Source organism: Argiope bruennichi, chromosome 3 (assembly GCF_947563725.1).
Source record: "Argiope bruennichi chromosome 3, qqArgBrue1.1, whole genome shotgun sequence".
NCBI lineage: Eukaryota > Metazoa > Arthropoda > Arachnida > Araneae > Araneidae > Argiope > Argiope bruennichi.
Genome location: NC_079153.1, coordinates 138,338,835 through 138,353,478, shown reverse-complemented (window position 1 = coordinate 138,353,478; position 14,644 = coordinate 138,338,835). Strand labels below are relative to the sequence as shown.

Here is a 14,644-nt window from a genome sequence, read left to right as displayed (position 1 = left end):
AAAAATATCGTGTTAAATAAATACTGGTACTTAAACATTCTCCATGCAGGTTCTCCATGTTTTAAAAAATTATGCTAATCCATGTTTTAAAAATATGCTAAAAGATTAATTTTCAAAAATAAATAAACTCTGACCATATATAAAATTTTGAAGTTGATTTGTTGCTTTAAACAGAAACTTTATATTTGTCCCATTATAGGAGAGTTCATCTGCATTAGCTCAATTTCAATACATACTTTATGACAAATAGACCTTCAGACATGTTAAATATCAACCTTTCTTTTATTCTTTTCACTATTTCGATCTTTATTGAAAATTTGAATATTCCAAATACAATATTTCAGACATTGATATAGTAAAGATAAATAATACTTAAGAGAAAGTTTTTTTTTATCGTCCCTTCATCATATTCGACTCTAAAAATAAGATATAAACGTACTCTGGTTCTATGGCTGAAAAACTCTCTTCCGAAACATGTGTCCGAGTCATTGAGGGGTTTTCGCGGTACCCCTCGTTACCACATCACTGATTACAAATTTACATTCAGAAAATATGAAATTAAATCAGTAAAAAAACCCTCAAATATATCTAAATTATTATTATTTCCCAAAAGAAAGTGAGTAAAGTTTAGTAATGAGAAATTGATTAAAAATTTTATTTAATCAATTTATTATTACTAAACTTATTGAATTTTCTTGATTTTTGCAATTAATACTTTATTTATTATATTAATAACGTTTATGCAATTTCGAATTGTTTTAATACAGAAATAAAAATTTCTTATAATGATTTATTTTCAATTAATATTTAATTATAATTAAATTTCTAATAATAATTTATTTTTTAATTTCTAATAATAATTAATTTGAAAATTGTATAACATTATTGCAATTGTATAACAAATTGCAATTTCATTTCTTTTCTCTTGTTCCGATTCTAAACCAAAAATTATTCTTTTGAAGTCTCATAAATAAATAATTTTATTCCAAAAATAAAAATTGTTATTTTAATAATTTTAATAAATTACTTTAATATAAAAAAGCAAGCCGCTATTTCATTACCTTATTTGATAATTGATTTAGTCTAAAATGGAAATTACTGTGTTAAAACTGAAGTTTGAAAAACTAATTATACTTTATTTTTAATTATTTTCCAAAACTGAAGTAAATTCAATAGTAATCTACATAATAAATAAGTATTAAAATTTTATTTTTCAATTCGAGGTGTTTGATTTCATGAATAAAACCATAATAACGAAATATAAATTATTTTTTTCTTTATATAAATAAAATTACAAAATGCATTGTTGATAGATAATCAAACCTTTTGAAGTTGACTGGTTTACCCTTATTGCAATATTCTTCGCACACTTCCACGACTGATTTTGAGCACTCATTTATGATAGAACTCATCTGAAAGAGAGAGAGAAAAAAAAAGTGGCAGTTATTCAAAAATATGAGTTTTAATTTCTTTTACTTTTCATTTTCAGTTCTAATTATTTATACACGCGAAGCATCGTTAATATTTAATTTAATGACGGAATAACTTCATCTTTTTTTCACATACCAAGAGTAATTTCAGAGGTAAGATCACTTAGTTTCGCATTTCATCGCTAGGAGCACTGCGAGCAGTCACATTTTCTAATCCTGCTTACTTTCTCATCTGAATAGAGATATCTTTCTTCATTCAGAAAGATATCTATATCTGTTTACAATGAAATGACTATGTATCTTCCAAGCTTTCCACACTGTTAAAATTCGATTCCTAATGTTTGAATTTGTTAAACTAGTTGTTTTCATATGAGCTCCGAGAAAAAAAGAAGAAATAAAAAGTGAGAACAGCCTTGCCTGTCTCATCCTCTTGGAAGTGAATGCTGGAGTAATAATAGTTCGAACCCGTTTCCAGTCTTCTCCAATCATTAGGCTGACCATGTTGTCGGCAATAGGATCTCCGGTGGTCATAGGCTAGCATAAGAAATAAAAAAAGTAAGGTATTATGTCAAAAGTCCAAGCGACGTGAATCATAAGTAATGATAAAAGTTGTAAATTAGCTTACTGGAGTTCTCTTCCCACTAAAAGTGCATCTTTGAGTGCATGGGGTGATCATTATAAATAAAGTAATATCTCAAAATCCATGGCAAGGAGAAAAGTCTTATTCAACTTTACCAAATTAAACACCAGCATGCTGAAACTTAAAAAAACGTCATATAACCCGAGAGGGGGGAAGTCAGTTCAAACCTGAGAATGCAGTCCTGAAACAGTTTTCATTCGCTTCAGTAGTTCCGATTTAAGTACTATCGGTACCCTGTTTCTTTCTACCTTCAAAACAACAGAATCAAGTATGATTTACGGAAATATCTGCTACAATCATGTACATAGGCGATATATTTCTTAAGGCTTTCCAAAGACATAGTCCATATGTCCCTATAAATTGGCTTACTCAGTTCCCTTTCTACAAAGTTTGGGCACTTCTGGATATTTTTTTTAACGTAATACATGCTAAAAGATAAATTATGGCCTCTAACGAACTTCATTTTGAAACTCTTAAATATTATAATTCTTTTTATAGTTTAGATTATTTTCGATGTTTTAAAGTAAAGTTCTGAAGAACCACCGAAATTAGATTTATGTCAAACAAGATCGCCGAAAATTAGATTAACAAAACAACAGTCCATAATTTATTACTTGTATTGCGGTTACGTGTTAAATACTCCAGATTTATTTCCACTGGGTTTTTCAAAAACAGGTTCATTGTTCAGAGTCTGCTAGCATGTCTAAAATATTATTATATTACAACTTCAGTAACTTTAAAATATCTCCCTCCATTAAATTTCAAGAAAGAAAAAAGTGATGGAAACTGACCCTTCTGTAAGGGAAGATATGGAAATCCTTAACAAGTATATCCCGCAAAAGTTCCGGCTCGGCGACGACAACGGTAGGCAGGCTGCCTTCGAATGAACTTTAAAAAAAAAAACTTATGTTCAGATGCATGTTATAAGAAATACATAATTAATTCTAAAGTTATTTTAAAGCTAAAATTTCACATAATTGGTCACACAATTAAACATGATACTTATTTCTCCTTCCTTAAATTTATATAAATATAAGTGGAATTACAAATTTCACTTCTGTTAATGCTCCAATTTTAATATCTTACAAAATTATTTGAACATTCTCAAAAAAGAATAAAAGTAAAACTTATCTAAAATAGCTTCTAAAATTAAATATTGTTATTTAAATATTCTTGGCAATATTTCTTTTGGAAACCATACTGGACAACAAATGTTCCAAAGTTAAATTTCAGCGAATATATTAGAACTATATAAAATTAATGGCAATTTTTTAATACAAATGGTTTTTAAATTTTTTAAAATTAAAAGCAGGTATGGAATGCAATATATATTCAATACATGAATATTTCGCAATATTTTCATTTTAAGAAGTATATTATCACAGAAAGAATTTTTATTAAATATAAGTTACGTGAAAACTTTTCATTTAAATATTGGCTAAGAAATGGCTTCGTTTTAATGGCATTAATAAAATCTAAGCGTTTTCTTATTACGGAGTATTTTGTATGTAAATTATTTAAATAATTTTAGGTATGAGTGTATATATAAATGAAATCTAATTATATTTCAAAAACAATGAGACGAAAATATGAGCAATTATGATTCCTGTTGCTTATTGAAGAAATGAAAAACTTTAAATGATTCATCATAAACAACAATCATTTTTAGTAAAAATAAAAATTAAAAAAATCCGAGAAATAAGCTTTTCGAATTTTGAGTTTCATGTAAATCACTTAGTATTTTAAAAATGCTTAGTTGCTGTTGTTTTCAGCAATGTTATAAAATACCCGGATATTTATTTTAAGAGTAAATATCCAGGCTAAATATCTAGTCATCCTAAATGAGCTTATCTGACTACTTATCTCCAACTAGTTCTATTCATATAAAATATCTGCAATGGCGAAATTTACTTTTGTGTAAAGCATGATAAAGAAAAGTTAGAGCGTATGAACCGTCTATTTTTTATTTTTTTAAGGAAATTAAGCTTAATCCGAAGAAGAAACTCGGTATAACATTAAAATATTAGATTTAAATACCAATCCTTTTGATTTACTAACAGTGAAATTTTATTAATGATTTTTGCTAACAAAATGAGCATTTTTATTTAAATAAAAAAGGAATTCTGAAATGTGATTAAGAGTTGATAATGGGAACTAAAACGAGATATGATTATTTATATTTTTTTAATCCTTTAATTAGGGATGAAACTTTAATCAGATTTTGATATTTCAAAACTTAAGTTTTAGACGATTTTTTCAAATTATCTTTATCTATATCTTCTTCACATGTACAGGATTATATATTTTCATAGTTTTTTTTCTTCTGTTACATTTTCTACTTTAATGAATCGTTTTACCTCTTCATCGCACTTTAGACGTTTTCAATTCTATCATACATATATAAGCCTAGCTAACCTTTCAGTTAACAAACTGCCTCTTTCTTTTTTTAATGGAAATGCAGCTGAAAGCATTGAGAAAACAAGTATACTTAAAATGCGTGCAAAGTCACTTTTAGTTCGTGTTAATGATGTGCGATCCCATCACGAAGATTTAAATCTACCCTGTATATAATTTGAATTAGTACTGATATGAAGATATGGTACTGAATGTGCCTGTCCATGATATGCTTAAACGCCTGCCGCTATCAGCACGATACCAGATGAGAACATTATTGGTGATTTTATGCTTGCAGCATCTGAGGAAGCTGAAGCAGAAACTTGAAGAACAGACCACAGAATGCGTCGTTTGCCTATTGGCTAGTTCAGGTTGTGCAATGGAAGGTTGTTCAAAGCGAATATGAATAAAATATGATCCATATGAAATTTCCCATGTTGCTTATGATAAAATGATAATATGTACTAAAATTATTTTTTCATGGCATTAAAGGCTTTTATGCCAATGTTTCAAATCTATCCCGTCCAAGGTTTGTTTAAATCTTTCGAATGTTTGTGATATATCATAACTTTTTCCTTATTTTTTTTATTTAAAAATGTATAATTTATTAATATCATTCAGTTTCTGCTTACGTTTGGCCGGTTTTTTTAAAATATTGCAAATAAAATTGATTAAGATCAAAAATAAAGAATTAATTAAAACAACTAGATAGTATTAAGAAAAAATTGTTACATTTTTATGAAAACCATTAAAATATAATTCGAATTAAAATGAAAATTTGTTATTTTTAACTTTATTAATTTTTATCAATCCAAATTATTATTTGCTGGTCAAAAAATTAAATACTCATATAACAAATTTTTAGAAACTCCATGAATTATTTATTTTATCCAGATTAATTAATTAATTCAAACTATTCTTTCATTATCCATTTTTATCCAGGTCACGTTACCATCTAGTAACGCTTAAGTGCAAAAGGAGTGCAAGTGATGATTATTACAAGTAAGGGAATGCCAAATCGGAAAGGGAAAAAGAACAAAAGAAGTAAACAAAAAATAATTCATGCAATGTGGTATTTTTCAGAAACTTACAGAAAAAAAATGTTCTATTAACTCACCCAAATACTTTTCCAAATGGCTTATTTGCCATGTCTTTCAAAAGATCGGTAATGTCCTGGAAATAGTAAAATATCTAATAAATAATAAGATCAGACAATTCTTATAAGATTATAATTGCAAGAAAACCGAAAGGACTTAGATTACAAATAGACCTTACAATCAATTAACGTTACAACATGTGTAGTAAGTGCATTTGCATATGTCATCTAACTTCACAATATCATAAGAAGCTATCGATACATCTTAGGTTTTTATACTAAACGGCCAAAATATTAAAAACGCAACTCACTGAATTTTCTTCTTCTCGCAGAATATACTTTGGCATTATAAAATGGATTTATTATTATCCTAATCAGAAATGTCTTGTTATAAAAAAACAAGACATTTAAGTAACTTGAATAAGGCATGATTGTAAGGGGGATCACAAGAGCTAGTTTCAGCTATTTTCAAAACCGTAAATCCTCCCTTCCCCTTTTTGTAGGACACTGGTAGCTGAACCACGAAACTTTGAACAAAAAGTAGAACAGTAGAAAAGTAGTAGAAAAGTAGAAAAAAATAAGAATCTTATGGCATCCATTGTGTATAGAGATAGTAAAATTACAAATCAACAAATAAAAGAACAGTTTGAATGTATCACTAACATAACCATATTCTCTTTCAAAGGATGTTTCAATTATTGAATTTTAATAGTTTTTAAATAGTTAGCAAGAGATCCTTTGGTTCCGCTATTGGCATTGGGCATCTGATAATTAACCAGTGGAAGAATTCTCTCTGAAGCTTTCTCGCATACTCTCCAATAAAGATTCTTATTCCAGAGAACGCCTTGCATAGAATTGACGTAAAATATTTATAAAATATTAACATTGGATGCGAATCCAGCATTTTTACTGAATCTATCATGGGATTCTTGACCATTTGTGTGGCGATTAGACCCGACTGCGCTTAATAATATTAGAAAACCAAATTTGTGTTTTAGACGAGTTCTTCCCAACTGATTGGAACAAATATTTGCCATAGAACTACAGTTGTAGTCACAAAATCACTTACCAAATTGATATATTTAAGTTAGTTCGTTTTTGAATTATAAGCGTTAGCATGTTTCTGAAAGTGCAGATCAACGGACGGTCAACAAGATGTTGGTTTGGCTCAAAATTTAAGAAATGTCTACACTATAGCTGTTGAATCTGTGTATCATCTAACTCTCTTCGTTTTGTGTTATCCTGTTCAGCCGGACAGACAGACTTCATCTGAAAGGAATTTACTCAAAATTTGCTAGAAATTTACAAATGTGGGAAGTGCTGACAGATCTCGTATCCTGTATGGCACCATGTTGGCCATGTTGCGTCACGTCATTGATCACGTGATGCCTTCCCGCCATTATTGGCAGACGATAATTGGGCAGTGAGTCTGTAAGACGTACAGCTCACGCTCATGTATCTTTATGTGTTTTATGTTAGTATAGTAATGTTTTGTCCTTTAATTATAATAAATATATTTTCATATTAATGCTGGTCGTTGCCTTTCCCCACACAAATTTGGTATAAAGACTGAATACCAAATTTGATTCGTCAAGCTCGAGCCATTTTGTGTTATCATTGTCACAGATAAATAGACATAATACCTGTTTTTTTTTTCGAAAAAGAAGACTAAAACGTGAAAAACACGTGTTGGAATTTTTTTGACGATTCATATATGAGAAAGTAAAAGGGTTCTGTGATATGACAATGTATATTTATTCTCCATCATGCTTGAGTGTGGAAGTGTTGAGGGAGAAATGATCTGTTCACAGTTTAAATCATCACTATCCTGTTTGGGAGAAAAAAAATTATCATTTCCTTAATATTAGTTTATGTTCTTTCCCAGAGTCCACGCCTAGAAGAATATCTGCTGTCGCTAAAGTCTATGTTCCGGACTTTGGTACAATTAATAAAGCGTGATTCCACTATGCACAGCTAACATCTGAAGGCAAAGGAGCTAAGACAGTCTTTTACCTCCTGGTGCTCCAGTTTTTTGACTCGCAGAAGCTGCACTTCCCTCCCCATGAATCGGTTGAAAAATGATCTCAATCCTGCATTGTCCGTCGCGCAGTTAAATCAGGGACGCGTTCGAGGTTTAGGCAGAGGGCCTCGTCTGATAAGCAAGACACAGTCTCCTTTTTCTCTGAAGACATTGAAAATTTTGCAATGTAACATCAAAGGTCTAACTACTTTAGAAACTAGGGCCAAATTAGATCAACTATTAAAATTTCTGTTCATAATGTTCAAGTAATTGCTTTACAAGAAACCAAATTGAAGGCAACTACAATTTTAAGTATAGAGGATATAACATCTTTAGAAAAGACAGAACTGCAAAGAGTGGAGGAGGACTAGCCTTCTTAATAAAGAACGTCAAGTACCAAAGCATTGACATTCCTGCAGACCAAACTTCAGATCTTGAAATTCAGGGTATTAAAATCTTGTGGAGAGGTAAGCCTCTAAACATCTTTAACGTCTATCACCCTTCTAATCATAAAAACCTTGCTGCAAATTTTTCTAATTTTATGGACAAGAACTCTATCATTATCGGGGACCTTAATGCAAAATATACTGCTTGGAGCTGTAGTAGTGATAACGACAGAGGCATTGATGTCCTTCAAATGATGGATGGCAATGAATTTATAATCCTCACCGATGGTATTCATACACATTCTTCCTTCAGTTATAACACCTCTGTGGCCTTGGATATTGCCATGACCAGTGCAGAATTAGTTCCTCAGTGTTCCTGGTCTGTACTAGATAACATTGGAGGTGACCACTTACCAATTCTTATAGAACTCAACAAAACGCAAAAGACCTTTCATTCCAAAGAAAACTTCTGGAACTTCAACAAGGCGAATTGGGCTTCTTTTAGCGATTCCGTAGATAAGGAGATTTCAGCAATACCCATGACTGGGAATCTTAATAATGACTGGAATAATTTCAAGAATATTATCCTTAAATATGCCAAGGCATGCATTCCTAGAGGTAATGTGAAGCGCTATGTCCCTTGTTACACAAAAAATACAGCCGTACTAGAGCCTCTCTTGGAAAAAAGAAAAAGCCTACTTCAGGCCTCTGGGCCTGTAGAAAATAACAGAAGAACTGCTATCAATAAAATTAATGCAGAGATCAAACTGACATGCTCATCTTAACAGATCCAGATGGAATGAATTGTGCAGTAAAATTGATCCTAGAACTCCAAACACTAAACTTTGGAAAATCATCAAGGGTATCTGAAAGGAACAGATTCAAAATGAAGAATACAATTCAATCAAGAGCACCGACGGACAAATCTTCCCTGACGACAAATAAGCGGTCAATGGCCTTGCCGCTCACTCTCAATTGACTGGCAGGCTTCATTTTGCAAACGAAGACAAACCCATTTTAAGTAAAGTCAGAAATATCGTTCACGGTTGTCGCAGCACTGATTTAGGTGATCCAACTCTAACAAAACAATTTTCCATGAGGGAATTACTTATCGCATTGACTTTTCTTGATCTCAACAAGTCTTCTGGACCAGATGAACTTTCTGGCCGTTTGCTTGAATACCTTGGAAGTATGGGGAAAAAGACTTATTGACCTGTTCAATTTATCATGGAAGTAAGAACGCTTACCACAGGAATGGAAAAGGGCCATCATTATTCCAGTTAAAAAGCTTAACAAGAATTCTTCCTCCCCTGAGAATTTTAGACCAATAGCACTTACATGTACAACTAGCAAGGTTATGGAAAAAATGATCCTTATTCGACTACAATTCTTCCTAAACCAAAACAATCTTATGTCTTGTGAGCAATATGGCTTTCGAAGGGGCCACAGTACCATTGAGCAAGTTCTTTACTTTGCACAAACTATCAGAGATGCTCATAACCACAAGCCAACGCATCATACCGTGGCTGCTTTTTTTAGATCTTACAAAAGCCTTCGATAGAGTTTGGAAACACAAATTAATCATTAAGCTGCATAATAGCTTCAACATCCGATGCAATACTTTGACATGGATCACAGATTATCAACAACAGAGATTTATCAGGGTTAGATTCAATAAGACACTTCCAAACAATTTTCATCTTAGCCAAGGTGTCCCACAGATAACAGTGCTTAGTCTAACACTATTCTCTTTGTTTTTAGCAGGAGCAGAAAAGGCTCTTTTGGAATACGCATTGGTATGTTTGCTGATGACATTGCTCTTTGGAGTTCTGGATTCGATATAAACCTTCTAGAGTCGAAACTCAATGAGTCTTTGAAGGCCTTGTCTGAGTTTGCTGCAGAACTTAAACTCAAATTTAATTCTGCCAAATCACTTACTACCTTTTTTACAACCAATAAACACTTATACAACTACAAATCAAAATTAATGCTTGAAAATCAAGAATTTGCATATGAAAAACACACAAAATGCTTAGAATTTGTTTTGGATTCTGAACTTACAAGTAATAAGCACATTGATTACACCGTCTCAAAAGCAAGAAAACTATTAAACATCCTTAAATATATTGCAGGTAAAGACTGGGGAGCTGACGCGACTACCCTTAGAACTACTTATCTAGCTATCATTAGACCTTTACTTGAATATGGATTCCCAATTTATTGCTGTGCCTCCGATTCGAACTTGAAGAAACTTGAACAGGTACAGCTGAGTGCAGCTCGTATAATAACTGGTCTGAAATGAAGTTGCCCCTCAGATATTGTCCTTTATGTAGCCGACCTGAAACCTCTCCATGTTAGAAGACATGCTAACCTTATCAAATATTACAACACACTTTCCAGCTATGGCATTCAAAAAAACACTTCAAAATACCTAAGTAATTGGACTAACCTCCAGAGACTCAAGAAAAATAGTCCCTTTAGTCAAGTCTTATCTCAGAATATAATTCCTAAAAATGTAGAGCCGCATTCTCTTCACTCCTGTATGAATTCAGCTGCAGGACTTACCAAGGTTCCCTTTCATTTCAACCTCCCTGTTCCATTAATAAAAAGGAAAATGCGTCAGAATACCTTAGACAATTGGCCTTGGAAGTCATTAATAAAATCCGTAAATGTGACATTAAATTGTATACTGATGGCAGTAAAATCGACAATTTTGCAGGTAGTGGCATCTATATTGTAACTCCTCAGTCTTAATTTTTCTCTATGCCAATGAAATCCAGACTTCTGTTCCGTTTTTAGAAGCGAACTTCTAGCAATCGATGAAGGGCTTAAGACCATTTTTCACGAAAATAATTATACGAACCTTTGGATTCTTACTGATAGCCGCAGTTCAATGGAACACCTAACAATTGGACCTACGTTGGAGATAAAGCAAGTTTGTCTATTCTTCAGAAGTTGAAGCTGATTTCACTACAACATGAAATTCATTTTCAGTGGATCCCATCTCATGTGGATCTACTTGGTAACGAAATAGCAGACAGGCTTGAAAAGAAAGGAAGCAATCTAGCGACTTCATTTTCTACTGAGCTCACATATTTAGAACTGTTCTCTCAGGCGAAATTCCTAAATAAGAAGAATTGGATGGTTCCCCCTACTCATGATTGGTATAGAGCCAATAGACTGGGCCAGTCCTTAATTCTTCCTTGTGACAGAAAAACCAACACTTGTCTGTCGCGCCTTGCCACTGACCACCTTAAATGTCTTTTCTTTTCTCAGGGTGAAAAATTTTACCCTCTTTGCCCGAAATGTTGTCAACATCAGGCATCTGCTGAACATATTCTAGTCTGTTTACGACTTCATTGAGGAGAAATTTATTCTTCTCCCTTCCTCGTTTTTGACTTTCTTCTTGTCAACGGATTTTTGGATTTGGTCTGACTAAGTCAGGTCATGGAGATTAGCAACAACAACAACAACAATAAAGCGTATGAAGGTGTTTCTAATACTTTGGCCACTCTTTACATATTGTTTCATTGAAACATCCAATCAATAAAAGCATAGCTGCCTTTCTTGTGAGGGTCTAGAAGCATAACAAGTTTGATAAAAAAAAAAAAAAAAAACTGTGACCTTTTTGTTAAAAATACTTACATAAAAAGCGAGCTTGAACAACAGTCCGAAGTAACTGATGCGCGGCGCATAAGGTACGCCTCTCTTCTCCCAATAGTCATCGTTTCTACCAAGATACCTGAAAAGATCAGTTTCTTGTCAACGTGAATGCTATGCTATCAGTTTCAAAGTACATTTTTTTTTCATTATTTTAAATATGTATAAATGATCTTTATAATAACCGATATATTTTCTAAGCCTAATCTACTTTTGTTGGCATTTAATTGATGTTCTGTAATGCGATGATGGTGCTAATAAAAAATGATAATAAAATCAGTAATATTCTATATACATAAAACGCTAACATACGTAGCACAGAAATCGTCCTTATTATTTATTACTGAATAACAATAATCAAACTATCGTACGAATTTTAGGCTGCTTCATTGAATATTTTATCATGTGAAAGTATGTATTCACATGATAAAATACTCAATGAAGCAGCTGAATATTCAATGGAGTACAATCATTTTTTTAAAAAATACATAAGGCATATATTTTGTCAATAATAAAGTTTATTCTCCGTACATGCGAGGAAAAATAAACGTTATAGATGCGAAAAATAATAATATAGGATTTGCCTACAAATTAAATAAGGAATATTAGAAAATCAGTACTAAAAGTAAAATTAAAAGCGCAAATAAGTTTAGCTTATTTTACTTTCTAATCATCAAAAAATTTGACCTTCGAAAGCCTCAAAAATAATTTAGTCTCATATTGTCAAAATCCGCCACTGATTCGGCTTCATAGATACGCAATAAAATATTCTCCATCGTCTTCCCCTAACATTCTTTAAAAACGAGTGTAGAAAATTACATTTTTCTACAATCGTTGATCCGTCTTAATTTTTTTATATATATAATTTTGACATTTTTTGTGTATAACTGTCAAATTCATTATCTAAGGAAACTTAATTATTGCTCTATTTCTAAACTGAAAATAAAATAATCAGTTCGATTGTCTTTATGTATTTTTCCCCCTCATTTCTTAAAAGTAAATTTTCATTCCTGCTGCAGCAGCTCGGCAGAAATAATTCGTTTAATAGATAAATAACAATAGGCTCCTGAATATGCACATGAACTCATTTTCCTCTTTAATTATTTCATCCGAAATAATTGCCATGAATCCTTTATTTTTTTACCAATAATAAGAAGGATCTTATCAAAATGAATACCTGCACCAATTGTTATAAGGGGAAAAAATCATTTATAAAAAAAAAGTCATCGTGAATGAAGCGTCTGCAGCGTCTATCGGACGAACGGAATAATCGAAAGACGTTCGGTCAAGAGCCATTAACAATCTGAAAAATTAAGAATGCTTCGTCTTCATTTTCTTGCATGCTTTCCTTTAAGGCAATCTTTTATAGATGAAAGCTTACACATTTGTTTTCTGTTGGATATACTTAGCAAATTACTTCTAAAATGACGTCATTAAGATTCTTAAAAAATCATTCCTCTTACGGAATATCATTGACAATTTGTAATTTTGATGTTTCAACTGATAGAACATTTATTTATTCCTTCATGGCACTTTTACAGCCTGGTTATTTTTTCTCAATTTCATAATATTTTGAAAAATTCGTTTTTAGTCAACCATAATGTCTACACAAATAATTTCAGTGACTGTCTTCACCAGATTGTGTCACTTGTGGATAAATGCAACAATTAAAATGCGTATTTACATTATCTAGATATGAGTGAAAACTCACAAGTGAACAAATAAATGCAATGATGTAAAAGGCTTTTTATAACATGAATGACAATGGTTGTTTTAAAATAAATTTTATAAATATGGCATTTATTTTTTGAAAAGCGATTATAAAAATCTGTTTGTATATGGAAATAGAATTGTTTTAAGTACATCTTTAGGTTGCAAGATGTTGTCTATAGCTGGATATGAATCTTTATTCTTGGTGCAACAGCAAGGTGGAAAATTTCATCCATCTAGAAATCCATTGTCAGCTTCTAAAATGTCCAAACAATTTTATATTCGGAGCAACAATTTCAATTTAGAATTCTTTAAACAAGTAAAATGGATGATGTGTAGAAAAAAAAATTATTGAAAAAAGAAACGTGAAAAGGATCAGGAAGTTGACAAAAAATTATTTCACTGAGAATGAAACTCTTTCTACTCAAAGAACTAAAAATGTTATACTTGTTATAATATATTCATAAACTTTATTCATTTATTACAAATTTAGTATTTACGATTATTTTACTCTATCAAAATGCTATAATAATCTATTATAAAAGTTTCAGAGCACTCACCTGTTCTAGAATTCGTAGAACACTACTCTAGGACTAAACTGTTGCTAATTGGAACCAAATTATAGTCATTACAGCACTGTAAAAGTTTTTAACGAACTGATTATTATTATTTTCAACTTTATTTTTCCTACTTACCATTTTATGAAAGCGAAGACCACTATAACACCAGCAATAGTCCAAGTTACATTTTCAATCATCTTAAATTATTCCTGAGCGAGTGCTTGAAGTTATCCAGATTTTTCGGACAGCCGAAGTGTCAAAATGCGATCGCTCCCTTCACCCGACTGCGCTTCCTTTTCATTCAACTTTTTTTCGGGTTACGCAAGAACGAAACACATCACATAATCAGTCTTCAATGTCGCACGTAAGGTCACAAGTTAGAGAACGATAAAAATGTTTATGACGTAAATTGTGAAGGCAATCGAACGAATCATTTCAACGGTCAAGATGTAAACATTCTTTCTCTTTCTGTCTCCTCCTATACATTAATGAGTTCATCCATTATAAAAAATCATGAATATTTAAATTGATATCGAATGCAACAAAGAACTTTTTTTTATCTCAACGAGCGAACAGTTTGATATTCCTCTGCAGTAGGATTTGTGACAACAAGCAGTGACGCTCACTTTTAATAAACGGATCCATTAAGTTTAAAATTTCACAACTATTAAACCTTATCATGCTAACGATTTATTTTTGCTTTCTTTTGTTTTTCATTTTTTTCATTAGATTTTAACATATGCCGTTA

At 31.6% G+C, this 14,644-nt stretch overlaps 1 protein-coding gene across 2 annotated transcripts in view; it reads right to left on the bottom strand.

Annotated features, from left to right (window-relative positions):
• LOC129963646 (cytochrome P450 3A41-like) overlaps positions 1-14,367 on the bottom strand; it is a 30,871-nt gene extending 16,504 nt beyond the window's left edge. The window contains exons 1-6 of one of the 2 annotated variants that reach the window (XM_056078139.1): positions 14,032-14,367; positions 11,612-11,708; positions 5,582-5,637; positions 2,862-2,958; positions 1,848-1,964; positions 1,324-1,412 (exon numbers count right to left, since the gene is read on the bottom strand). In XM_056078139.1, the coding sequence (XP_055934114.1) occupies positions 1,324-1,412; positions 1,848-1,964; positions 2,862-2,958; positions 5,582-5,637; positions 11,612-11,708; positions 14,032-14,093 (518 nt within the window). In that variant the 5' untranslated portion in view covers positions 14,094-14,367. The remainder of the gene's footprint in view (positions 1-1,323; positions 1,413-1,847; positions 1,965-2,861; positions 2,959-5,581; positions 5,638-11,611; positions 11,709-14,031) is intronic. The other variant, XM_056078138.1, reaches the window with a different exon arrangement.
• Positions 14,368-14,644: the final 277 nt, after the last annotated feature.